General features: G+C 34.1%; 4 protein-coding genes across 4 annotated transcripts in view; 3 read left to right on the forward strand and 1 right to left on the reverse strand.

Annotated features, from left to right (window-relative positions):
- Window positions 1-4682, reverse strand: part of LOC128676377 (histidine-rich glycoprotein-like) — a 37645-nt gene extending 32963 nt beyond the window's left edge. Inside the window, exon 1 of the mRNA XM_053756465.2 lies at window positions 4536-4682. The gene's annotated coding sequence lies outside the window, so the exon portion shown is untranslated. The remainder of the gene's footprint in view (window positions 1-4535) is intronic.
- On the forward strand, window positions 90-3248 carry LOC128676383 (uncharacterized). The gene is made up of 2 exons (XM_053756470.1): window positions 90-1278; window positions 2258-3248. The coding sequence occupies exons 1-2, from the start codon at window positions 1087-1089 to the stop codon at window positions 2396-2398; spliced, it is 333 nt and encodes a 110-aa protein (XP_053612445.1). The 5' UTR covers window positions 90-1086; the 3' UTR covers window positions 2399-3248.
- Window positions 4683-4717: 35 nt separating the features above from the next.
- On the forward strand, window positions 4718-7148 carry LOC128676384 (uncharacterized). The gene is made up of 2 exons (XM_053756471.2): window positions 4718-5058; window positions 6899-7148. The coding sequence occupies exons 1-2, from the start codon at window positions 4870-4872 to the stop codon at window positions 7037-7039; spliced, it is 330 nt and encodes a 109-aa protein (XP_053612446.1). The 5' UTR covers window positions 4718-4869; the 3' UTR covers window positions 7040-7148.
- Window positions 7149-20421: 13273 nt separating this feature from the next.
- kek1 (kekkon 1) lies at window positions 20422-23490 on the forward strand. The gene is made up of 2 exons (XM_053756466.2): window positions 20422-20553; window positions 20657-23490. The coding sequence occupies exon 2, from the start codon at window positions 20959-20961 to the stop codon at window positions 22921-22923; it is 1965 nt and encodes a 654-aa protein (XP_053612441.1). The 5' UTR covers window positions 20422-20553; window positions 20657-20958; the 3' UTR covers window positions 22924-23490.
- The last annotated feature ends 4330 nt before the right edge of the window (window positions 23491-27820 follow it).

A 27820-nucleotide genomic window follows, 5' to 3' on the forward strand; every position in this document is an offset into this window, starting at 1 on the left:
GCGGCAACGGGTAGCCATGTCACTTTCCGGTTCTCCAATTATCGCTACACCAAAAATCAGAGATAAAGGAATACACGCGCGGGGCCCTTTCTAAATCTATGCCAAAAATGCTCAAGATAATGTAAAATCGAAGTAAGATATTCCCTAATAAACTGGGCGTAAAAATTGTACTTAATCTCCGCGTCTGCTAGTTTTGCAAATGTGAAACAATTTTGCCACCATTATTAGAATGGTATTTGAGTGGAAGACGTCAAAATGGCTGAAGGTAGATACCTACTTAATGTACCACGTTACTTATAAAACTAGTTACTAAGGTGTTTCTGAGAAGATAATCATTTCATTCATATCATAATTTCATTTATCTAAAATTTACCTATCTTTATGTGTGCTATTAATAAAAACGTTTCGATTTAAACACGAAGAATACATTCGTGGAATACGCGATTACGGTAATGATCGCGACAACGTTTTACTTTACATAGGTACTTAATTAATTTTTAAAATATATGAATTTATTAATATTTATTAATTTTTTAATTATGCATGCTGTCTTTCTTATTAACGAGTGTTCCCGGTAACAATTTTGGTGAAGTCACCCGAAGTCTGAGGGCCGCTTAAAAATTAACTTGTTCCCATATAAATTTTAAGTTTCGGGTCTGATTGTATACCTGACATCAGCACTTTTTCGGAATGCTACTGTTGCCTATAGCTGTCTATGCTTTATATCCTTTATATTATGAGACACAAATAGCTAGTTACAAAAAATACATTACATACCTATTGAATTCAATTAGATTGCAAAGAAAGTAGACAAAAAAAATGTAATAAGGTACTATTAATATATGTTTTTCGTATGATGTAAATGAAGCTAAAATTTTGGTCTTGAATAATAATGGAAGGCCAAGGTAAACGATGCACAGGTGAATCCGTGGGAATTACTAGTACTTATAGCTTTTTCCGGTTACATACTTACACAAAGGTGAACTAGTTTTGATGGACGATCAACAACCCAGTACGTGACTGACCATTGATCAAGTCGTCCATATCTTCTTTTTAAACATTTAAATTACTACGTTCCTTTGAAAAATGAAGTTAGCATTGGTTTTAGCCGTGTGCTTATTAACATTTGTTTGTATCTCCGAATGTAAAGACCTTATAATAGGTGCGACTTTTAATAACAGATTGATTTGGCAACATAAGGTTGAATACAATGCCATTCCACTCAAGAAGAGGGTCAAAGAGGAATTCTACGCGGATCCAGGACAAAAAACTATTAAGGTTAGTTGTTAGTGTGTTTTTGGTTGCTTCCTACTGCGTACGATGCTCCAGTAACTAAAGGATTTGTTAAAAAGGTAAATTATTAGCTGTAATTTCAGAAGCAGAACTGCATTATTTTTAAAAGGAACTAGTGAAATTTGTCAGGAGTTCCATCATGGAAATGTTGATAGTACTAGTGACAAATGCTTTAATTTTCGGTCCGGTCATTGGGCACTCATTTTTAAACGTCCTCGGCTAGTACATCATACATACGCATCAGCCCACACATCGAACAATAGATTTTTATAATAGAATAAAAACCGAATAAAAAAAAAAGTTTAATGTGTGGGCGTCCTGAGTCCTGCCAGTGTGGGCGTATCGTGTTTGATCACGGCATTTGTCTGTCGGATCCGTCATCCAAGCAAAAATTAAACCGAAGAAGCGCACCAGGTATCTACCTACATTGTTATGAATGTTCGGCTGTGGCGTTGCTGCGACATCTTTCTGTTATTGTTCGCAGTGGATGGATATGGGCCCAATTATTATTTATTTTTATGGTCCCATACAAAAAATAAAAATAAATAACGGAACCCTTATAGAACCACTCGTACGTCTGTCTGTACGTTCGTCTGTCACACCCAAATTTCTACGAATCTATTGAAATTTCAGACCAAATCAGTTGAAATTTGGTAAGATGGTGTTATCCTATAACCCGAAACACGTGCAGAGTAAATAAATAGTAAGGATGATTTTCGGGGGGTAAATTAGAAAACAAAAAAAATCTATAAATTGTATGTAACCCTCTTCACGCAAGTTCAACTCGTACTTGACCGGTTTTTAGTGTTTAAGTATGGACCTAAAGACTGGGCCATTCATTTAAATAATTTACTAACAATTGTTACTAACACACACTATATTCTGTCCGTTATAAAAAATATTTGACTGGGCTATCAGGTGTAAAGGTCAATATATAAAGTCAATATTTTATTAAATGTTTCAGGGTATTATCGCCAGGGATATGGACCACACTAGGGCGACTTCCACAGTCACCGCTGGGGGCGTGGGGTTCTCCTACGTCAACCTGAGGTTTAAGAGCGAGAGGGGATCGGCACTCAACTACCGAGTGGAAGTCTACGTTTAAAACTTGTGTACGACACGCGCTCACCCTTGGGCCGCTCACCCTTGGCCGATATCAAGGGTCGCCGTCATCGAAGAATATATGATTTAATTACTAAGTATCTTATTGGAGCTAAAAATATAATGACCTTAGACCTACAAATTAGTGCAACATTCCCGATCAAGATTATTCGTTCAGAATAGACACAGTAACGGTTTGTATTCCGTACCTATGTAGGTATTTTCAATTTGTTTTTGTTTAAGAACGCAATGGTATAGTATATAATCATTACGTAAAAGAAATATCTATACATAATAGTAATAAGTTGGAATATTTTGAAATATTTTGATTAAATACATATTTTTATAGATAATAAAGGAGTTGTTGTTTCGCTTCTACAAGCTGGTAGGTATTACAGTTCGATGTTTGATGCTGTATTATAGAAGCTGGGTTAGTATTATAGCATTCAATACTAAACTATATCTATACATGGTTTATTTGAAAACCGTAATGAACAATAGTTATCCGATAGAAAATCTCTCTCCAAAGAACATGTGAGTAGGTACTTTCAGATACCCATTTGTGTGGGAAGCCCTTTATTTTGCATCGTGATCGTGACATAAATTATATTAAAAAGTAGCGATAAAAAAAATGTGATAAAATTAATTTTTGTATTTTATTTTCATAGCTCATAGTGTGCTTAATTTATATATTCGGGTCAAGAGCAAGCTATTACTTTAAATGAATGCACTCAATATGTTTTTAAATAAGCAACACAATAAAAAAAATGCAACTTATTAAAATGTATAACGTATATCAAATATAAAAGAGGCTCTGTATATCTCTTAATAATGTTAATAAATATATTTTTAGATAAGAATGATTTTATTTGCATTTTTTAAATCTATCATAATCCCAGTCGCTGCATCGCTCTTTTTTACAGATGTACAAGTACAATATGTAAGTACGATTAATTGAAATATACTATTTCGGTCTTTACAAGTTTTCATACTTAGTTCGATCTGCAGAGCTGTCGATTTGTATGAGAGAAAAAACATTTTTTATTTTTTGGTATACCTATTCTATGCCGTCATCCAAATCTGATACAAAATTGACTGGTGTTCAAAAAGCCTTTTAATGTTCTTGGCATGAGAAATACTGAAGTCAGATTTTACTAGTACAAGTTTTCTTACAATCTTTTCCTATTAGCTGAAACACGTTATGAAAATGCAACCGGATCCCTAAAAAAATACAAAAAGTCAAACTCAATCATCACAAAAATAAATGTAGCTGTTGAGCAAACAAAGCTTTTTGGCGAACATATTACCACGTTGTGACGTCACTTCTACGTGTCATTTAGTAAGGAGAGTTTGGACGAGCCCAAAAACATGTGATATCGTTTTTATCATATTTTTGAAAGCATTGTTATTATCAAAGTATTTTTACAGTGTTAATAGTCTAAACAAAAATTTGTCATCTAGCTCCGCACACGCCCCACCTACTAACAGTTTTTGAGAAATCTTGCATATTTTGACGTACTTATTATATTATCAGCTACATTGACTAGGTATCAACTTCTGTAGTAATAGGTACACACATTCTATTGCCGTGTGTATCTAACTAATTACCGTTTTAAGTTTCGAAAACTGGCATGTTATTTTATTTCATGGGGTAAATTATCTAATATTTTTTGTTGAAAGTTAACATGGAAATCTCGTAAAGTTAAAACAATTAGTAAAATGAAAGAAAGATAAATATACAGTTGGTATTACAATTAATTGTGTGTCCTGTTTCCTCCCTTTATTCTTGCTCCTGCCCTAGGGGCCTATAAGAATTGTTCGATGTCTGTCTCATCTCCAGGGCTTTTACCACTGCTTCGATTGAGCATGAATTTTATTTAGAAGTCAAAAGTTTGTTAAGAATAATAGGTTACAAGCTTACATTGATTTTATATAAATAAAGTAAGTTGGTAGCATGAATAAATATGAAATAGATACAGTATGATAATTTTCAAATTGTTTGCTCCATTATTACGCATGATAAATAAATAATTACATACGGGGAATTTTATGTGTAGGTGTGTTTAAATGTTGCGCAAAATTTATGGGATTTAATCAAAGAATTTTGATGAAATCCACTTGGATTTGAAATCGCAACTTACCTCGCAATGCAGTACCGAAGTCTGTATATAGCCTTATCAATATGAGCAATACCAAATACGGAATGTAGAACTAATCTAGAATAGTACAATGTTTATTACGCAATACCACGGACGAATTACTTATATGTATGCTCCATAAGCAAGATAGACATCAAAATTTAATAAAACACGCTGTTCACGACATCCACTTTAATTTAACTACAGAATGAACTAGTGAACTACGAGCGAAGTGTTACTCAGTTAACTTGGTTATCTAACCAGTGTGTGTGCGGTTGACCATTGGCCGAGACGTAGTCACTCGCGAGATTATAAAATACTCAAATAAATAACAAAAATGAAGCTGTTCCCTGTGTTAATTATCTGCTTTATTGCTTTCATTTCTGTAGAATGTAAAGACCTTGTAGTTGGGACTAGCTACCAGAATCGATTGATTTGGCAACAAAAAGCCGAATACAATGCTATACCACTCAAGAAAAGGGTGAAAGAAGTATTCTTTTCAGATCCTGGACAACAAATTATTAAGGTCAGTATTTTTTTATTTATTTCGTTTTTCTTAAGTGAGCACTGTGTGCCGATAGGCCCAAATCTGAAAAGATCTGTGGTTTATTGTGTCAATTGTACAATTGTAAATTATTTGGTTTAACTTAATAATTTCATGGGTATTTTGATAATATCTGATGTATAATATTACAAGGATAGGTATCCTTGTATAAAATAAAACATCTCACAAACAATGCAGAATCATGTGAACATTAGGAAACAGTCGTTTTAAATAAAGTGACTTGGTAATAAAAACAAAAAAAATGTAACAATAGACAAAGTTTTTTATTGCCCTTTAACTATAACAACTACAATGTCTATTGATAGCTTTTCATTACGAGATTTTCGAGACCAATTTGAACTTAATTGATTTATGAAATATTTTAGGTAACGTTCAAAGAGAAGTTTTACACCATTAATAATATCCAGGGTGTCTATGAAGTTAAAACAGGCATCAAAATTTCAAAATTAATCAAATTACCTTCAAGGTCTTGAATTAATCGAACTAGGCGTTAAGTTTGTAAAACAATAACTGTGTCACTATTTAAAATTCTGGTGCGGTCCTGGCTAGCATTGATGGACATATACCATTCAGTTCTGCTGGTCTTTTTCTTTTTTGTTGATCTATGACATAGATAGGTTATGGATAGGTTTACGCCTAGTATTTAAAAACATTTTTGGGAAAAATTACTAGGCGTATAACCGTTTCTGCGTTTGCGATCCCGTCACTGGTAGCCAGAAACGTGCTTGCTAGCCCAATATCTATTTATACACATTTTTTTACAATATTCGAATCACTTTCATAAAGTAATAAATAGCATTTTGCTGTTTATATTTCGAAATCCCATCTATTCTCACCGGCATTATTGTTCGTACAGTCAACAGCATGACAAGTTACCCTACTGGCTCCTGTGCGATGGTAATGCTGATGAATATGCATTGAATTTGAGTAGGTTGATGTGGTGTTGACTGTAATTACATTATATTTAAGATATAATTTATTGGTTAAGTAAGCAACTGAGCATTCTCGGGGCTTATGTAATTTAATTAGTTGCTCATCAAGTCAAGCATTAATATCAAGATGTCGAAAATTTGGTAAATCAGATATTAATGTTAAGTATGCTGTGCTATGCCAAGGTTGGATTATCAATACCGATTGTCTTTCGACGAATGATTAGAAAATGTGTGTGTATGACTATATTAGGTACTAGATCTATTACTATTTTTAATATATAGTCATCGTACGAGTGAGTACTCGTCACGGCATCTTGAAAACCACTAAGACGATTAAGATGAATTTGGCGGAAGGGAAGATTGAAGATGAAATTAATAGAGGTTGCAAGTTTCTATAAAACATTATTATTTTCAAGATGAAAAATGATAAATGTATGCAGCAAAAGCAAGTGTTTCTTTATCCAATACATTATAAGGTTTAAAACATACCTTTGCATAAGCATATTTGTTTCTTTGGAATTAACTAACAAAAGCACAAAGTTGAAACTTATGCTGACATGTATATTCCAATAGAAAAACTTTTTCAGCGGGCCATGACATTCGGACATATTTTAGAAGGGGTCATTGACACCTCGCTCTTAGCAAATTTTCGTTATTAATTATTTAAATTATTTTATAAGTATTTAGTGTGTTAACGCTACTTACATACAGTGTTTCTTTATCTAATCTAACGTAAACTTATCCGTCGACTGACCCATCGACCCGTTAAGAAAGCATAATGATAAAATACACACGCATTATTGAAAGACAAGAAATGGATTGACAATTATTTGGCCTTAATGGATTGGCATTTTTTTTTTAAATTTCAGGGTATCATAGCTCGGGATTTGGACAACACTCAAGCTATAGCCACTATCACAGCTGGAGGTATTGGTTTCTCCTACGCTAATCTCCGGCTGAAGAGCGATCGCGGATCAGGGCTAAACTACCAAATAGAGATTTATGTCTAACAGCATCACAAATTGTACCTATTCTACTTTTTATTATTATTTTTACTTTGTGTACAAACATATAATTAAGTTTAATAAATTTATGCGCGCAATAAAATATTAATTGTGATTCGTTATTTTTTTTAAAATATTTTATAAGTCTATTGAATACTTCTGAATTCTATACAATATTCACAATAGGAGTATATATTTTTAAGATATTTATATATTTGGCAATGATATTTTGACATTTTATTTGACTCAATAAATGCGCCATTTGGGTAATACGCCATTTTTTTTGTAAATGTTTTTTTAAGGTATATGAGCTAGGATAGGGCAGGAGGATAAATCCATACGAGATTTTTTTTGTTACAGTTCAGATTTGTAATTGGTTAATTATTTATAAGTACACCACATTGAATTAGTAGGTACTTCGTGCTAATTCCATGATACACCATTACTGTCATATACGGGCATTTGTCAAATTTAAATTGATGCCAATCCGCAAAATTTGATATATTTTCATGATGATCTTCAGATCGATCAGGAAATGGAATAGATTTTTTATATTCTCAACTGGGAGTGTACTCGTATTTAGGTATAAGCTTAATCCGAATATCGAGTTAAAACTCAATTATCACAAGACCACAACAGTTCTTTTCTTTTATTCGTTTTAGTATATTACGTGATTATAGAATTCTTTGGTTGGCATCGAACAATTTTAAACTATTAAAAAAAAGAATAAAAATAAAGAATTATTGTGGTCTTGTGAATTTATAGTCATATTTAATTTAAAAAATATCTTAGCAAGGCGACCTGCAATGATAACAGGCGTGTTCCATATTTAAAATTTTGAATTTGACTATAAGCAATTTGGTTACCTTATATTTTTATACCTATTGATAATTAAATTTCGGTTTAACTATCAATTAATATTTTATAAAACAAACTACAAATATTAATTTAGAATAGATATACTCGTAAGTATGACGAGTATTCTAAATTAAATATCGAGCGTTCGACATGGTTGAAGTTGAATTCCAACTCAAATAAATAAGACATTCCGATAAGACTAATTTTAATGACCTTCAAAATATATTAGGAAGTGAGATTAAGTAAATTATGTAGGTATTGTAATTTAAGTACTTAGTTAACTTTAAAATTGATTTAAGTTTTTTTTATTAGTTTTAATTGTAATCATGTGATTACAATTAAAACTAATAAAAAAAACTACTATCAGTGTAAACAAATAAATACTAATAACAGATACTTACAAGTAGATATGCCAAACATGTATAAAGTTGCTACTGACTTTAAAAGGAAAAAGAAATAAGGATAACCTATATAGACCTTGTGTTTTCTTGCCTTGAGTCAACAGGAAAATGCTAATTGTGAAATAAACTCGGCCTTCCCAAGCGCTCGACTGTACACCGACCTTATTATGTTTTATTAGAGCTGTTTTAAAGTCATAATGTTAGGTTTAATTCTGTAGGCCACTGTATCTATGAACTCATTGTTCGCAGGTCACTCCACAATACCACACCAATGATTACTAGCTACCTAAACATAATGTTATATTGTGAAATCTAGGCTATTCCAGGCTTATTGTATTATTATGTCCAGTACCTACCTTGCCAATACGCAATAAGTAATTAGATTTTATGGTTTCATCTATAGTTTCTTATCAATAAAATAACATAAGATTCATCGACTTACACTTCGAAATCGTAGGAATTATCCACGAATGAAACATTAGATAATATTTTTAAGTGACACTCAATTCTCTATAGCCTATTCAGATGATGACCTCAGGGTCATCATGCCGAAATATTACACATTACACTGGAAGTCCCGGGTTCGATTCCCGGTCAGGTCGAGATATATTGTTATTTTCTGATAGACCTGGGTCTTGGATATATAGATATGGTATAAAATAAAGTACCGTTGAGTCCTTTAACACAAGTCAAGAATTAATTTAGGACTAATCAATTCAATCTTTATAGTGATGTATATTTTATTTATTTATTAAAATCACACGCCGCATTTAAATGCATTTAGACCGAAAAAATTATATAATATAACCTAGGTACCTACGTTATATTATATAATTTGTTGCTGTTCTGCAATTAATGCCAGTCGTATTGATAAATATGCATTCCGATATTCCATGGGTTGCCATTGCAATCTTTGGCATTTGCGTTCTAGGTAGCATTAATCTATATAAGTAATCTATACTATTATTATAAATTGGTAAGCGTTTGTGAGTTTGTATGTTTGAGGCGGGTAACCTCCAAAACTACCGAACCTATTTCAAAAATTATTTCACCATTAAAAAGGTACATTATCCAAGTTTGTTATAGCCTATATTTTTCTCAAAATTCCCACGGGAGCGAAGCCCCGGGCAACATCTAGTTATATTATACTTTGAGACGCCCACAACGACGAGTAGGCGGCTGTCCAATGCAGCCACGTGTTCCGCCACTTTAAAGAGGAATTGCTATTATAAATGCGAAAGTAAGTTTGTGTTAATTTTCAATGGCCTAGTATTAAAAGTCATCTAAGTAAATGCATAGAATAACCATTAAAAGTGATATAAGTATGTCAATAGCTAGCCTGCACTAGTTTTTGAAGTACCCTTAGAAGAAGTAAAGGCGTCTTCATTTTTATTTCCCTTTATTATTATCTATGCACTTGAGAGAACGATCGACCTTAGCTTACGCTTAAGAGCTATGTCTCATAGCTCAGTCGTACTGAGCAGTCTGTGTAGTACGTTGTCTTTTACTTTCTAACAGTAGGTTTTGACACTGACGTGCGTTGACGTACGTCGGAATTTTATACAATTTCTGCGTTATCTGTCGCCGGACGTTAAAATGACCGAGCGCGTCTAAGCAATGGAGCATGGCTCTAAGGGCTGATGAAGAAACCGGGAAACCGGTCGATCAGAAAGGTTTGACAGCAAGGTCTACCAGAGTGTCAAGTAATAGTGAAAAAGTGAAATGGAAACAATAGAAAGGCGGACCGAGCTGGCTGAGATTCTTATAAAATAATTATTCTATTTCTTTAAAGGCATTAAAGATTGTGGTCATTATTGCTATTACTTTTTGCCAGTAATACATAACTTTGGTTACATTTGGATCCTGGAACTTTTTACATTAGGTCTGACTTTTTACATATGCCAAACAAGTTCGTATCGTAATTGCTCTGTATCAAAATATATTATTCAATTGGGCTGTCTGAATTTAAATATAAAGAAAAGAAAAACTGCTAATTATCACTTATTACTATCACTACAAAAATAAAGTCGATTCCCGCCGTCTGTCAACGGATTTTGATGCGGGTCTTTTTAATAGATAGTATGATTTTTGGTTTTACCCGAGCGAAGACGGGACGGGCAACTTGTTGTACTCTATACGTACTACTGTAGTTTTTTTTCTATACCATTTTTTTATTATATGTCAGACGAAGTGTAGACTAATTAATTTCTAGTTTTGCATCAACTACTTTGCAACAACCCCAAAACTATCTAGGCAATCTAAAGGTGAGTTGAAGCTTTGACGTTAATTTTATCCACGCTTTATGCGCTCCACCGTCGTTTAGACAAAATGGCATAGGTACTTTGCATTTTTCTGCGCAGGTTAAAGTTAATTCCAGTCGACTGGAGCAAGCCACCCTAATACAACAAAATATCAAATTGTGTTTTCGGCGGTTGATTTATAAATGAAGAAACGCAACCCTAGGTAAGCACTTATCGCAGGTAATTTTGGTAAATTAAATATTTCGGGAGAGTAATCGACTACCTCAGAATTTTGCACTCGGAGATTATTACATTCACCGTTGGCGCTCGCTATGTGACTTTAATTTCCTGACGTGGAAATTACACCAGCAATGAAAGAGAACATGATGGAATAACTTTGAATTTACTTTATCACAACATCTCATTATCTAAATAAACATGGCGCGGCTTCTCGAAATGGTGGTTTTTAGACACCTGACGAAAATCGTATTTTGTACTTATTGTTTTTTTTTTTCGTTTAATTATTGTATTTTAGCATCTATTTTGAGAGATTTCGAAGGTTATATTTACTTTTCAGAAAAATGTAAATATGATGTAATGTAGTAAGTAAAACGATAAAAAACTTAAAATTAACGCACTCACCTATTAGCTTATTTCCGCGTGAGACACTACTGGACCGTTAGTTAAAATTGCATCGTTTTGTTACGGACTAAGTAAGTAAGTACTGTAGTTAGCGGTGCTGGTATTTGGACAAAGCTGAGGAAGTTAAATGAAGTTCAGTGTAATTACTCGGGAGAGGCAGTTAAGTCGGCTTTTGAAGGGCCTAGCGATTCTCATAACTATCGTTTTATAGTTAATTGTTGACTAAATACAATAAATTTGTCAATGAAATATAATGAGACATGTTAATAAATTTTACTCCAATCAATATTATCTTCAAAAGTAAACTTTAGGAAGGTTTTGGTTCCTTATATTTTAATTGGTATGTCTTATATTTTTCCTTTTTGGATCATTCGTCCAAATATATTTTCAGTAATAATTTACTTACTCGCTCTAATTTCCCAGAAAAATCTAATATTATGATAAGTCCTATACATAAGAAATCTACACATCATATGATGAGCTGAGCTATGATGATGCTAATCCTAACGAATCCCATCCACAGTTCTGGAAGAGATTTCTTTACAAATAAGCAGCACCTATATAAGTAATCTATGTATAATTATATATCCTGCGCCATATTTTGTGTAAGGTACATAAACTTGTAAATAAATACCATCAACTACGCTGCAGCCGGACTGAGCCTAAAGAAACACTATTAGAAGACACACTAGTAGAATATTATTTCAGGCATGTGCGGATTTCTACCTGTTATTAAAGCAGCAAGCCTGATTTGGAAACATTATTCTGTTTTGAATACTATTTTTATCATTAAATTAAATCCTAAAAGGCAAGCATATGGCCAGTCAGGAATTTAATCCGCGCTTATGACGTCCACAAGACAACCCAAATGTTGACGGATTGGGCGTCAGACGTGGCCGGGACGTGCGGATTGCAATCTAGCGTGTGCACCGCAGTCCTCCCCTTCATCCCTTCAGTTCGCTCCGCTCAGCGCGACGTGGTTTGCCAGGGTCGGATTTGCAGGGGGGTAAGTGGAGCTACTGTTCTGGGGCTTCCTCGAGAAAAGGAACCCGCAATAGTTAAGAAAATTCTATCGACGGGTCAGCAACTTTTCTTTTACAATTTCATTGACAACAAATCGATTACTACATTTTTTATCCAGCGCCTTGTTATTACGACATTCTTTGTAGAAATTTATTTCCAATAAAATTATTTAAATTTGAAAATACATTTCTGAAAAATTGTTTCTTATCGAAAAATTGTTAAGGGGTCTCAACACCTACGTCGCCTCAGGGCCTACAGACTTCTAATCCGGCCTTGGGCTCGGCTCATTATGCAGCTCTCTCCTCCCTCCACCCGCGCCAATCACAAGGCGTCGCGTTCGCTGCGATATTGCTCTTGCATAGGGATTGAGAAGGATCTGTCGATTTTCAGACGAATATAGTGCGTCTAGAATTTCTTAAAACAATTTTCTTACATGATTGTGCAGAAAGGATTTATGTTCTCAGGTTATGTTGCATTGCATATAAGTGTTTCAGACTTTGGGTTTAATATCATGGCCGACAATCCAAAAAATAGGATTCAAATGTCATCAAGCCAGGATATCGTTAAGGACAAATGCGTGCCAATGGTCTGACAACTATAAGGATGCCAAATCAGTATCTTACAGATGAGATACGAGGTAATGTGTGATATGTATGCAGTGGAGATGAAATATCTACTAGAAATACATTCACAGTGACAAAAGCCCATTTATTGTCGTTATGAAATTGGCTGCCTTTACCCTAGTCACTTCAATAGTATACTTTTATTAGTAGCTTTGATTACCTAGTTTTGCAAATGTAGAGTGTAAACACTTTCATAATTTGACAACCAGAACAAAAACATTCTTACTTAAAACTTACTAAAAAGCAGCCTTAAATTATATAAAAGGCTGAGATTTTATTATTCGTGCCATGCCCACTCGATTTTGGCATAGGTTGCAAAAAATTACCTAAACAAACATCGGTGGTTTCGGTGTCTTCAGCCCATATTGATTAATAGCTTGCTCAAATGTATGAATCATAATTATTTATTTCTTTCTTAAATTGGTTGTAATAAGATCAACATATATAATTTATAAATATTTATAAGAACATTTTGTTCTTATTACTGTTTACACAGCTGCTAGCCCTCAGTTGATTTCTTTTTTCTCTTCCCACTGGAAGATAACCCTTCGTGGAATAAGTTCGCCTTTGCTTTTTTTTTGTATTTTGTTATGTGCAATAAAGTTATTTCAAACAAACAATCAAGAAAAGAAGGCTTATTGAAATTGAAGCATTTACAGTGCCTAACTTGCGCCCCATCTTGGCACAACCACAACAATAAGACCACAAGTATCTCGGGGGTCAAATTTTACTTAGCGCGAATACGAAAATAAAGAAAATATAATTAGGGTGAGTTGAAACAGTCAACTTTGACGTTCAATTTAACCTGCTTTTTCCGCGCAGGTTAAAGTTATCGTCAAACTTGACTGGTGTAACCCCCTCTTATTCTTTGCTTAGTACAGGTTTCGATAAACATTCGTGCGGTAACAGACAATATCCGACAAGTGTTCTGTTCATGCATGTATCCGACTTACAATATTGTAAAATATGTATATCCTCTACGTATAAGGGATTATGAATAAATGACTGAATAGGAGCTAACCTAATCTGTTTATTCTTCTACTAAGCTTAGTTGCGCCAAGAAAAGATTATTTTTGATAGAAACGAAACCGGTTTAACTTTATTACTTAGAATATAATAATGTCGTGTACACCAGCGTATCTGATAAGTTGTTTCCGCTATAAGTTGTTGCTTACCGGATGCGGGAATGGAATCACTAACCCGACCTACTAGCTGAGCGGCGGCGGAACGCTGCACGGGTACGTATGACGCGATGCGGTATTGTGCGTGTGTGTTGTTTTTAGCATAAATTACCTTGAGATTACGATGGTATTAATGGACTGAGTGTTCTAAATAACATTATCTAGACTCATCTTTATTTTTTTTGTGTCACCAAAAAGATTGAAGACAATTGTAGAACAACGCTTCAGTTTGGGAAAAACTATGTAAGAAACACGTTACATAACTTTTCTTAAATCGAAAGTTATACACTAGATAAGTGTCGTATCGCTCAGATTCGCGCTGTCACTTATCTAGTGTATAAATTTCGATTTAAGAAAAACTACGTAAAGTGTTACATAGTTTTTCCCAAATTAAAGCGTTGTTCTGTAATTGTCCTCAATCTTTTTAAGCGACAACGCTTACCTAGGACATCGGGTAAGTGTAGAGGTTGTAACAAAACCTTGGGTCCGCCTTTTTGTAGCCTCATAATCTTTTAAATCGAAGGCTTAGTTGGTTTCTTTGAATCCTGCCTAGATTGTGGAATCTGGATGAATGCAAGTTTATTCATTCTTCGCACTCTTATGTATAATAACATTTCAATCAATATAAGTAGGTACCTACACAGGTGTTATATATGTTCAACAGAGACTTATTTAGGAACTAAAGTACCTAGTAAAAAATATATTTATTTTTTCAATAAACTAATAACAATCGAAAATATTTGGCATTGAAAGCACGCGTGGAACCACATTGTGCGGGTGACTTCATTCAGAGAACAACAAGTATGGACTTGTTCGGTCGTGTCCTATTGACGAAGGCCCTTGGAATTAGTAGGTAGGTACTCCGAGTTATTAGTAATTCCATGGAAGGCCTTATCGAGAGTCAAGGTTTACGTCAAATGTCAGAATTTTATAATTATACAGAATATTTACTTAAGCGGCTAATGTGGTTCTAATAAAATAAATAGGAAGATTATTGTAGAAAATTGTGTTTTCATTTTAGCAACTCTTGCGATGCTGCGGTGGTGAGGTAGTAACTCCTTGTCTAATACTGGGAAATATCGATTTGTATGCTTTGATAGGTATTCCATCATATAGTGATAGAGACTTAATTAAACCAGTCATTCGGTTTATTTATTCAAAATTAGAGAAAAGTGTCTATGTATGGTTCTTTTATTACCTACCTTTTAATTTTATATGAAAACACTAAAACTTTTAACTTCTTGGTCCGGTTAATGATCATATATTAGGTTATTCCTTTGAGCGTTTTAACCGCCGCGGTCGATCTGTCATTAATATCCATCAATTATTATCTTATGAAGGGATCGTCTCTAAAATCAAATATAATAAATTATCATTACCTACACCAGTATAAGTTGATTATTTTATAAAGTCTGGTAAAAAGGTAAGTGAAACATTATTCCCAACAATCGTTCGTTTCTGCTCTTTAGTTTACTATATTGAAAATTTAAAACAGTAAAACTAGCATTAAACCTCTACAATTCAAATTATGCTTAAAATACCCAACAATTTCAAGCTCTGGGAATGTTGTGGCCAAAACACAATTTGCCCAAATATTTTTAATATGTTAGTTTAGTATGTGGCCTTTGCATTGCAGCGTTAGTTGGTTAAATGTTAAATGCTGCACGAATTTTCTGCAAACAGGGTCGATTTAATTTACCAAGCTTATCGTCTGCACCTGCTAAAACGTAAACTGACTTAAATGTTAAAATTATTAACTCTAAAAATGCTAATCGATTTCATCTAGGCTTTTGGATAGTTAAGTAAATTTAATAATAATTGACGAAGAAGGCAATGTCTAACTTGTAGTTTATTATGTTTTCTCATCTTTACCTTATCATTCCCTAAAAGTATCAATTTAAAAATTATTTCACTACGGAACTGAATGTTTGGATAAATACATTAAACATAAAAAATAAATCATGACACAAGAAAAAGGTCATAAAAACTGTAATCAAACAACGCAATCCCATTGAGTTATCCGAACGAAGGAAAACTTAATTACTTTTACTTAGTTGAGAATGTTGATATTGAGAGTAGACAAAGGAGAAAACTAATTTATTTTCTGTCATTGGATAAATGCAATGAAAAAGCGTACAAGTTTTGCATTCAATTCTATTCCAGTTTCAATTTTCACATTTATCAAAGTAAATATGTGTGGGAAAAGTGAAAAGTCACGGAATGGTGTTCACGTATGTCATTAAATACAGGCACTCTCATACAGGAAAATGCAAATGGACATCGCAATTCCACGGCGGCGGCGAGGGCGGGTTAGTCTATGCTTTTTAATTTACAGAGTGCCGCCATTATCTGCTGTTATCGCGCAGTTGCCCTGCGATCTAAAATATGTAGGATGTTCCGATATTACCTCCTTATTACGAAACTCTTCGTCGATTCGATTTTTAAATACTTTTTCTGTTTTCAAACATTTTGACGCCCGGGGTCCATGGAGTACCTACATATAATGCTATGTTTAGTTCTAGTTAATGTAAGTAGTGTTTTTATGATTAAATCATACGATGCAAATCAACTTGGGGCAAAAATACATTTTTATATGTATGTATGTTTGTTTGTAACGCGATAACTTTCGAACCATTAGTCCGATTTTGATGAAATTTAAAAGGTTATAGGATCTGTCAACATAATTTTTAAGTTCGTGGGGCAACAAAAGCCGTTTTTGAAATATTCGCAGCTTTGTAAAAACTCAAAAATGTATTGTCTTCACGAAGGCGGCGAACAACTAGTATTACTTTTCATTTCTTCTATTGACTTACATCGAAGAGGCATAAAATATAAACACGATATTAGAATACAACCAAATTTATACACTTTTTTATTTATTTTTTTGTTTGTTTACGATGAAAAAATGACACTTTATTTGTGAGGTTTATTTAAGGTTTATTTCAACAAGAACGATAACGTTATAATTTAGTTTTGTTTTTGGGGCCTTGTTTGTGTTTTGGTGTAGGTAATCTTCGAAAGTACTCGAGCAATTTCTAAAAGTATTACTACATTATTCCAGAGTGACATATGGTAATTTATATTTCGATATTACCGCGGGAGCAAAGGGCCGATATGCAGCTAGTTAGAATAAATAATTCGGGCATGCAGCATAAACTAATTGTGATTGTGGTATACCTATGAGCAAACCGCTGAGCATATAAACCTCGTTGCAATAACTGTTCTAGTTTCAAGACTTTCCTTTAAAATGAACGAATTATAGCAAATATAATTTCGACTTTTCACAACATTAAAATTACGATATGGTGTTGACATTGCTGACTAATGATGTTGCCATTGGCAACCGTCTGTCCCTATGTTAGGTCTTTAAAATTAAGCAACGGATTTTGATGCCGGTATTTCAAAAGATTTTTAATAGTCTCGTTTCTTCTTATGTATTTCTAATAAACAAGTCACTTTCTAGTATGAGCGAAATTGAAGATATAACGGGTCTATAGCTTTCTCTATCTATACAATAAAGTATTTTATGAATATATCAAGATAATTAAAATATAACTATATATATGGTAGTTAGGTTATAACTATACATAATTGGTATATAGGTTCTTGAACGATGTTTTTCATGCATCTTTTTTAAATTCTTTCATGTAATTAATCTGACATTTTTAATTAAATGTCATAATCGAAATTATTCCTAAGTAGTAATTGCAAGATTGCAATATAGCGACCATTATGTATATCTCAAAATTACCTTTCCAATAAATATTTTTCCAATAAATATCAAATCACGTTAAAAATATTTTTATGGTGTTTTATATTCTAAACACCTAAACATTTTTTGGGTAATAAAAATCGTTAAATGACTCTTTTAATGACTACGCGCAAAACAAGTGCGCCGGACAATGCCAACCGGAAGAAGCTCATATTATCAAATTGGGTTGCTCGGTTCTATTACTTGTGTTACAATGAGAAAAAAAATTTTTTTTTAATAAAGTCACTACACTGTTAATAAAGTCAATTATAAAAAGTCTTTGCTATATACAAAGGTATTGACGATTGTATCACAATCAACCAATCAAGACAACAAGTTTAAACTTGCACGGCACAGTGAGGAAGTCGCTGTTGTCAAATGAGTTTTACAATAAAATCATATTTCAAAATTACTTAATATGTCACTCACAATGAATTGAAATACCTACACTGAATGTGTGTACTTCATGTTTCCGCCAACTTTATATGAAAAAGTAATTTGCATTATAAAATATATGTACCTAGAAATTTACATTCATTCAAACATTTTGTACTTATTTGGAAATGTTATTAGTTACATAAATAATCATAGTTTACGAAATAATTTCAATATATTTTGGGTACATAAATCACAAATAGACATGACAAATGAATGGGCCTTTCACTTTCGATCATTGGTTCAGTAATTTGGAACAAACAAGTATATTTATTTATGATAGTAAAGACACTCAGGCTTATCCGTATCGTAGGTATATATCCATCGACAAACTTAGATGTTTATGTTATTGCAGCTTTCTTTCCGACACTTGTTATTAAACTATACAGTTTTGATATCACCCATCTGGTGAGATGTTGTAATCAATACTAAAGTAAATATTATTTCTAAGTATCCATTGTATATAGACTTAAACAATACCGGCCGCGTCCTGGTTCCGCTCCGTTCCTGTGGAAATATTATTTTCATGAGCCAAAAACACATTGTACATCAATAGATTTTTGATGATGGCAGATGGTGGCAGGGGATATATGAGGCCGAATAGAAATGCATTTATAATATGTATTAGTTTTAGTTTCTTTTGTCTATTATTATTATGATTGGTTTCGACTGTTCAGCTTTATGGTTAAATAAATATATTTTTAATACTCAAAATCCTACTAGCCAGGCACATCTCTTCATATGATAAGTAGATTTTACTTAGGTTTATCATCTACAAGATTACATTTCCTTATAAAAATCAAAGTCAATGCATTTTTATTAAAGAAATATTAGACATTCACAGGCACATCTTTTCTAAGTTAAACAGTAACTCCATTATTCATAAAAAGAAAACAAAAATATGTTTTGTCACTATCGCACTTTAAAATACTAAGTACCTAAAGGAGGATTAATTTAACAGGTCACATTTGACACTTCATCCAAATTCATAAATGTAACCTTGTAACGGAGGGCGTACTATATTTATTGTTACAAAATCAGAACTACAAAAAAATCAAAGATAAGGGGTTTATCCAAAATCTTCGAAATTAATAATACTAACAAAAGAAAACATTTTTTGACAATTCTAGCTATAGGCTGACAGATGTCAAATGTGACTTATTAAATTGGTCCTACTTTACTTACTAGCATTTCGAAACTTCTGAGAAAAAATCTGAAATAATTTCATTTAAACAGTACCAGAAGGTAAGTCAAAAAGTAATATTGTTTTGTAGGTTACCAGGAACACCTGTTGAGGCCATATGCTGTAATTAAATAATAATATTTATTTTTAAACTAACATTTAGTTACGTCCACTGCTGAGAAGGAATACCGAAAGTGTATGTCACAAAAAGTAATGTAGTATTGTAGGTTACCACCCGTTACTTACTACTTAGGAATAAACACCTGCTAAAGCCATATGCTGCAATTTAATTAAATTATAAAGCTCGAAGCCGTATAAGGGATGCGATCGAGAGTCACGCGTCGTCAGTAACCAGGTGTCGAAGCAGCAACAGCTGACGGCGTCATGTGGCAGCGTCGCCAGCCGCGTGCCAATACTAGTTTGTTAATTGCACATTATCTACCCGATCAACTAGCATGTATCAGATGCACACTATTTTTAAAGATTCATTATGATATAAAAAATATAAAAATTGACAGTTATCTTTTGTGCGATTGTATTTAGCGGAAATGAGTTTCGATGTTAAGACAATCTAATATGTATAAACAATAATAATAAACAATTAAAGTCACTTAAGTAGTTGTCTTAATATATTATACAATGACGGGTGAAAATGAGTTATCGTAGGTAATTTAGGTAGTTCATTTGTCTGAAACTCTGAAGGCAAGAACATATTTACTTATTTTAAAGATAATCTGATACTTACTTATTTTTATTTAAGTATGCAATTTTTTTTATTTCAATTACAACCGAATCTGTGCCAATTGAATACAAAATCTACCAAACCGCTATTCATTCGTATTAATCTTTCGGTTTGTAGAACAAGCATGTTTGATGCAAATTTTAAAATGTCTTTCCACGATGCATTTGTCTCGTTCGATGTCCATTCATAGAAGTTATGAATGAAATCGTCGTATTCATTGTACTACATCCTGTGTTATTGTCAGCGTCTACCTGCTTTCCTTTTAGATCTATAATTAGTCACTACCTGACGTGACGGCGGCGGGTACGACGTGAGCACTACAAAAATATATTGTGTGGCATGCAACAATCGAGGCGCTTTGCGTGCCTCAGCCGAGCCAGCCGGCATTCAAGCCCTCGTCATATATTGCTTGTCGCCGTCACCCCGCCGCGGCCAGCTCAGGTATTTATGAATGAACGTGATGCCTTACTGAGAAGGATATTGGGCCGGCGCGGCGGCGGCCACAGGCAGGTAGAAAATTATACTTTTGGAATTCTTTCAACAGTTCAGTTCGAGAGGGACTCAACTCCCGACCAGCCGCCGTGCAGCCGCAGAGCGGGGCGAGGGGGGCTCGCGCGCATGCGTTCAGCTTTGTGTGTAGGGGAGACGATACCTTCTCTCAGTTCGTAAACTGCCGTGGCGGACTCGCACCGTGTCGCCATGATTGCCTGGACAACTTTCTCGATTAGTGATGTGATTCGATACAGAAACGTTGTTGTCGTGACGCACTGTTGAACATTGGATATTCTTGACTTCATGGATTGTCCTATGGATTTACTGTGAATTTCGTGCAGTGATATGTGATTAATGAATACGAACACATTTAGCAAGATGAAGTGGTATATTGTTATAATAACTGTGACAGTGTGGCAAACTACTTTGGCTGGCCTGACGCCTCCAGGAGCTTGCCCTGTGGTGTGTGAGTGTATATGGAAGGCAGGCAAGCAGGCTGCGGAGTGCATACAGCGGGCGCTGATCACCGTGCCGGAAAAGGTGGATCCAGCCACGCAGCTATTAGATTTATCCGGAAATAATTTACAAATACTTCCACAAGAAGTTTTCGTTCGTGTAGGACTTGTAAATTTACAAAGAATATATTTAAAAAGATGTAGTATAGGTCAAATACATGAACGAGCATTTAAAGATCTTACCAATTTAGTGGAACTAGATCTCACTAAAAATTTACTTACCCAAATACCAACGGATACTTTTAAAGAAGTCCCATTTTTGCGAGACTTGATACTGGCTCAAAATCCAATACGGACGATACATTCAGATGCTTTAAATAATCTTAGTAATTTAGTAAAGCTTGATTTATCTGGATGCGAAATCAGAGAAATTGCTCCTGATGCTTTTAGAACGGTCCTAGCTTTGCATAATCTAAAATTGAATCAGAATAAGCTCAGAGAGCTACCTTTGGAATCATTAGAAAAAATACATGATCTGAAAACTATCGATTTTTCAGATAACTCGCTAGTATGCGATTGTCGATTGAGAGACCTTAAGATATGGCTTATTAAAAAGAAACTAACTCCTACATCTATGTGTTCGGCTCCAAAGCGATTAGCTAATCGCATGTTTACAGAGTTAACTATTGAGGATTTTGCTTGTAAACCTGAAATCTTACCCGTGAGCAGATACATTGATACTGAAGTAGGATCAAATGCAACGATTGTGTGTAGAGCAGAAGCTATACCTAGTCCGAATATGAATTGGTACTGGAATGGAAACTTACTTGTAAACGGAACTCTTTTCAATTCTCACCAAAAAATTTATATATTTGAAGAAGGGGATGCCAAAAGGAAATCTACTCTGATTCTCACAAATACGCATAACACAGATTCGAGTGAATTTTATTGTGTCGCAAAAAATAAAGCAGGAAGTGCTGAAGTTAACTTTACAGTACATGTAACACAGGAGCCTGCTGGAATGGCATCTTTAGGAAGCACACAAATTGCCAGCTTGGGAGCGGCGCTGTTTTTGGTTTTTGTAATCATTGCTTTGGTGCTGCTCGTCACATTCGTCCGGTTTCGACCAGCGCCTGTCTGCGAAAGCAAAGCCCCAAACACTTTGGACCGGGTCGTGTCCGGCAATGAGGTACACCCGGCAGCTGATGATAGACCACATGTTGCCGTGCTAACAGATAGACAAGAATCTTCAAACTACATGGATCCCAAATGTAATCCAGTGTCTAAACCTCCACGAGTAAATGAAATACCCTATTCGACTTATCACTATGAAGGCCGTGGCAGTGTTGTTACTGCCGGTGGGGTGGTAGTGTCACCGACAGTGTCTGCCACTATCGATCCTGATCTTATCAATGACACGAGACCAGATAGCGGTCCGCGACCAGAGAGCGGTGAGTACGCACGCGAGGCTTCCGACTCATTATATCCGTCAGGTTTGTGGGAACAAATGAAAATAAATCAAACAGGAAATCTTTCGCACGCCGTGAGTTCAGCCATTCCCGCATTTTACTCTGATAGAACTCCAATCATAGAGAATTACAGCGTTGATGGCTCACAAGAAAATCTAGGATTCAGCAGTCGAACATTTCCCCGATCCCACATCGCTGCCACGTCACTGCAGACAGCCCCGGGAGAAGGTCCTTACCCCCCGGACTATGGGCTGCCAGTGGGCGCACGCACACTCCGCGTGTGGCAGCGAGCGCCGCCCGTGCTGCCTCCGGTGTCGGCCCTGAAACGTGTCCTAACCATTACGAGGCCGATCAGCGATGACGGCTTCCAGGATGGCTGTGCTACTGATGTTTAGACTGTTCTATAGTTGCTACATATCTTAACGATGTCCCACTGTATAATATAGATATTAAGCTAGGATGCATTTATACGTACGATATGATATATTATGTAGGTATATAATATATACCTACACGGGTTGTTAGTATAGTATTTTTTGTAATATATTATTTATTTAGGTAGAGATTGGATGGAAGGTTTAATTGGACCCACATGTGAAGAGTCCGCGACTGATTAGTTTGAGGGATGTAAGTGTAAGTTGTATAAGATACGGAATGGTATTAATGAATGATCGCCAAATTATTATAATATTGAAAATTGTTGATTTGTTCACATAGATGTTATAATTAATGATAATGAGTATTTACAGTGTAAGCCACATGTGTTAATAAAATACTATCCGACGATGTTCAAATCCCTTCAGAAAGAACTGTAAAAATTTATAACATATAAATATTAATGTAATCTACTGTCGTTGTTACTTGATGTATCAAACTGGATGTTTAATATTTGTTTTCAGAAAGTGACCATGGAAATAATCGTGAAACAAAACAAAATATAAACGGCGATTGTGAAAACTTAATTTTGTTTTAATTGTTTCGTGGAACTTCCAACTCATAGATAAAAAAACGTTTTCTCATAATTATCCGATGTAAATTATCATAACATGATACTAGTCTACACACTACTACCACTACTGGTCTATATTTCAGAGATTAGTATGCAAAATACGATATGGTGATTTCTACCTGAAACAACTTTTACAGTAGAACATATAAGACCATTACGGTGTTCCATATCGAAGAGCTGTAATTTAATCCATTGGTATGCAAAGATCGATTACTAAATATGCTGTGTCGTTTGTATATCATAGTTTTTCATACTTTTCCTGTCTATACAAACTGGTGAAATGAGTTGTCAAGTATGGTAAAGTACCTATGTAAAATGTAACTTTTCAATTTAATTACGATATTCATAATTCCCATCCTATTTCAATTTAAACAATACTTCGATCATAGTCCAATTTAGTCAAGAATAATGTATTTTTATACACGTACATGTACAATTTTTTACATGACATGTCGGTAGAATAACTGGCCAAAATCTACGTGAGTAATGATTCCTTGATATAAAACTTGAGTAAACGAACAACAAAACAAAATATTCGTAAAATCCATCGTCTAAAGCCCGACCATTGTGAATGATCCAGCGAAGGCTCGACATAAAAAAGGTACCTTCAACAGACCGGTGAAAAACCGGTTAGCGTTGTCTCATTTCCGTTCAATTCAATGTGGTTTTTTTTATAGAAAAAATACCACCGAGTTCAATGCCAGTCGTGCCTTTAAAGTAGGGAATTTATTTGTCAACTTATTGTGCGTTATAATTTTCTACGTTTTCTATAGGTAGACACGTATTCAATTTAAATAATTCTGAAAATGTTTTATGTGACAAAAAACGATGTTGAATTTTTGCATAAATCTATTTCCTTCGAAATCAACATTTAGCTGAACGGTGGAATCGATATTAATTAGTGTCAGATTTCATTACATGCTTACATCTAAACGAGGTCTTCACGTTTCGCAGTTCTTGGCTCTGTCTACTCCGTAAGGGTTAAAGACGTGATGCTGTATATGTACATGTATTTCTTTCACAAAATCGATCGTGCTAAAATCTTATTATTTGTTCTTTATTTATACGTATGAGGCATCAATTTTATGTAGCTATAGAGTAGAGAAAGTAGATTTTATAATACACAATAAGTTGACAAATAAATTTACTACTTCAAATACATACCTATTAGTTATATAAAATTATACGCTGATTGACTGATATGCATATGCAAAGTAACGCCCCCAAGCTATGTAGGTCGGCTTACCAGAAACCCTGTATACAATATAAAGTTTTGTAATACTAGCTGCGCCCCAGGACTTCGCTTTCATGGGAATTTCGGGATAAATATAAGTACCAAATTTCAGTAGATTTTGCGTGAAAGAGAAACATACATACACACATCCTCACAATCTTTCGCATTTATAATATTAGTTGGAAGTAGGATTAAACAATATTTTTCTATTTTAATGTGTAGAGCTACTACTTCCATTTTCTATGATTCAAGCAACGGGTTGGTTTATCAATCAAAGCTTACATCTTAGAGCTAAATATAGAAATCTGACTAATTCACAGAAATCGAATTTTAAAAAGCTCTCAACAAATAACAATACTGAAATTTAACATTTTATTACACGACGACTGACGTAAGTAGAAGTGTAATGTTTTATTTTTACATCGGTATATATATGTTTCCTTTATTCTATCTAAGTGTAGTAGGAGTATTATTATGTATAATAATTATTTCTTAAACTGCGATAACTTCCATATAAAATTATAAATCGTCTGTCTGTCACCGTTTCACAGTTCTGCGCGCGGAACTGCGGGCAATAGCTAATACCATAAATAAAATAAAAAATTGTAATATGGAGCATTTTTCCAGCCACATTTGAACACTTTGAACAATGTGGAGCGAGATCCTCAATAAAATTTGTGTCACGCGTGGCGAAGGCTCTCTAAAGCCCGAATTTCACCAAATTTATTTTGTGTCAATCCTGATTGATTGGTTCGCATTTAACATGATTTTTGTAAATTTTTGTGAAACGAAAAAAGTTTATGAAAGGTTTTAGTATAAATCAGCGTCAGAGCCATGAAAAGTGTGCTTTTTACAACATTATAATGAATCCACAGTGATTGAAACTGTATAACATTAACAAAACGTTATCTCTTTCGCCTATGTTGTCATTTCATATAATAGTTGTGCACTCCTTAATTGCATCATGGTTTACAAAAATCACATGGTTCAATAAGTCCCGGGACCACTTAGATAATATTACACATATATTAAAAAGTTATTTATGTGATACATCGATAGATAATGATTCTAAAATTACACGTGTAAAAGAATTACTGACATATTATGTATAAATGAATAACAAAATTAACATTTGAAAAAATAAATTTAAAACTTATCTATAACGCCTGTCCTACCATGGTGGGACGGAGTCCGATGAATGGTCGCCGTAGAAATCGGAATAAGTTAATCTCTGATTCTGAACTCGTTTGTTCCAGCGTCAAACCGAATGGATATCGTTGTTCTGGTACTTATGCATGGTGTATATTCTCTGGCATACCATTGTCTATCAAAGCTTCCACAACATTCCAGAATATAACAAAATCCTTCCATACAAACGCAATTCCAACAATACAATTAAAATGATTTCACTCATTGCGTTTACATTACAGTGCATCGAATATTCAAAGTTAATATAATAATAGTGTAATATATAGGGGGTGTTCGGATTGAATAATTGGATTAATGGTGATTCAGGCTAATTTCGTCCAAATTGATTTCCGCAGCCATTTGGTAAATCGAGTGGGCGCTGCGCTCTAAGTGATCAGCTTTATTGCACACTCGTATATTTAGCGTTGTGCTGACATAAGAGAAAATGTAATCATTTATCGATTAATATATCGATTAATCTTCGGATGTATGTAATTATTTATTTAGATCGGCGCCCATATAATTAATACTTAGGTCGGTCGTGTTATTAAAATTACCTTCAATATAAACTCTTTGTAGCCTTGTAAACTGTTTGCTTTAGTTACAATCAAATGAAATCAAAACAAAAGTACTCTTCTGGGTGTTGTAAATAATTACATAGTATAAAACAAAGTCGCATCCCGCTATCTGGCTGTCAATATGTACCTACCTATATGCTTAGATCGGATTTTTTAAATAGATAAGAGTAATTCAAGAGATAGGTTTATGCCGGTGCCGCGTCTATCAGTCTACCTGTTCGCGTTAAACTCAAAAAGTACTGCACGGATTATTATGTGGTTGTCATCAATAGAAAGTGTGATTCTCAAGGAAGGTAAGGTGTATAATTTATTATATATATATATATATATATATATATATATATATATATATATATATATATATATATATATATATATATATATATATATATATAATTTGCTTTCTCGCTCTATATAATTTGCTTTCGTTATATGAACACCACAATATAGAACAATGTTTTGTGTCTCCAATCCTAATAAGGTTTTCCTGTTGCGTTGTTTACTGTACGGATTACGTATTACAATGTTGTAATTACGTTAAGCTAATAACATCCAACATCGTGGAAGTAATACGCTCATGGCCAATATCTTGTCATTCATAGAAAAAATAAGTATATCTGGTAGACTTATGAAATATTGTCTGTGCCTGGTAAGTCCATGTTGACCGTAAGGTTACACGACTCAGGCTTTTTTTGAACGATGTTTAGAACGATGCATACTCGTCAATGTCGGAAGGAATTGTATATGAAATATATAAACGCATTTGGCACCTAAATCTAGTATATTCTTAAATTATGAAGATAGCGCAGGTGGAAATATCGGCCTACTGCGCTGCTGTTGACATTAAATTATGTAAACGAAAAATCAATCTAACAACCGGCTTGCGCCCCCTAGCCAATTCTCGGGTGCCACCTACCCTTGAAACATCTGCAATATAACTCTAAATAGATAAAAATGTGTTATATTAGAATCTACATATGAACAGAGTCCGTACTGAACACCCAGCACGCGAGGACGAATAGATACATTCAGAGATATCATGTATAAAAGAAAATGTTTCTTATACTAACTTATATGATATGTTTTACGTAAAGGCCGATTTCGCCCCAGAATCTGTCTTTTTGATAATTTCTGGTAAGAGTACATGTATCAAAAAAATTATTAGTTTTATTAATATCAAAAAAGTTTGAATACATAAATACCCTTCCGATTAGATTAAATGAAAACTGAATTATATTAGATAAGTCTATCTATAGACTGACTTACTGATTTTATTTTAAATC

Source organism: Plodia interpunctella, chromosome 16, assembly GCF_027563975.2.
Source record: "Plodia interpunctella isolate USDA-ARS_2022_Savannah chromosome 16, ilPloInte3.2, whole genome shotgun sequence".
Taxonomy (NCBI): domain Eukaryota; kingdom Metazoa; phylum Arthropoda; class Insecta; order Lepidoptera; family Pyralidae; genus Plodia; species Plodia interpunctella.

Excerpts from the sequence above, each read along its gene's own strand:
- LOC128676383 (XM_053756470.1), top strand. The coding sequence starts at position 1,087 with ATGAAGTTAGCATTGGTTTTAGCCGTGTGCTTATTAACATTTGTTTGT. Across the intron at positions 1,279-2,257 it reads CAGGACAAAAAACTATTAAG|GGTATTATCGCCAGGGATAT; the intron begins GTTAGTTGTTAG and ends TAAATGTTTCAG.
- LOC128676384 (XM_053756471.2), top strand. The coding sequence starts at position 4,870 with ATGAAGCTGTTCCCTGTGTTAATTATCTGCTTTATTGCTTTCATTTCT. Across the intron at positions 5,059-6,898 it reads CTGGACAACAAATTATTAAG|GGTATCATAGCTCGGGATTT; the intron begins GTCAGTATTTTT and ends TTTAAATTTCAG.
- kek1 (XM_053756466.2), top strand. The coding sequence starts at position 20,959 with ATGAATACGAACACATTTAGCAAGATGAAGTGGTATATTGTTATAATA.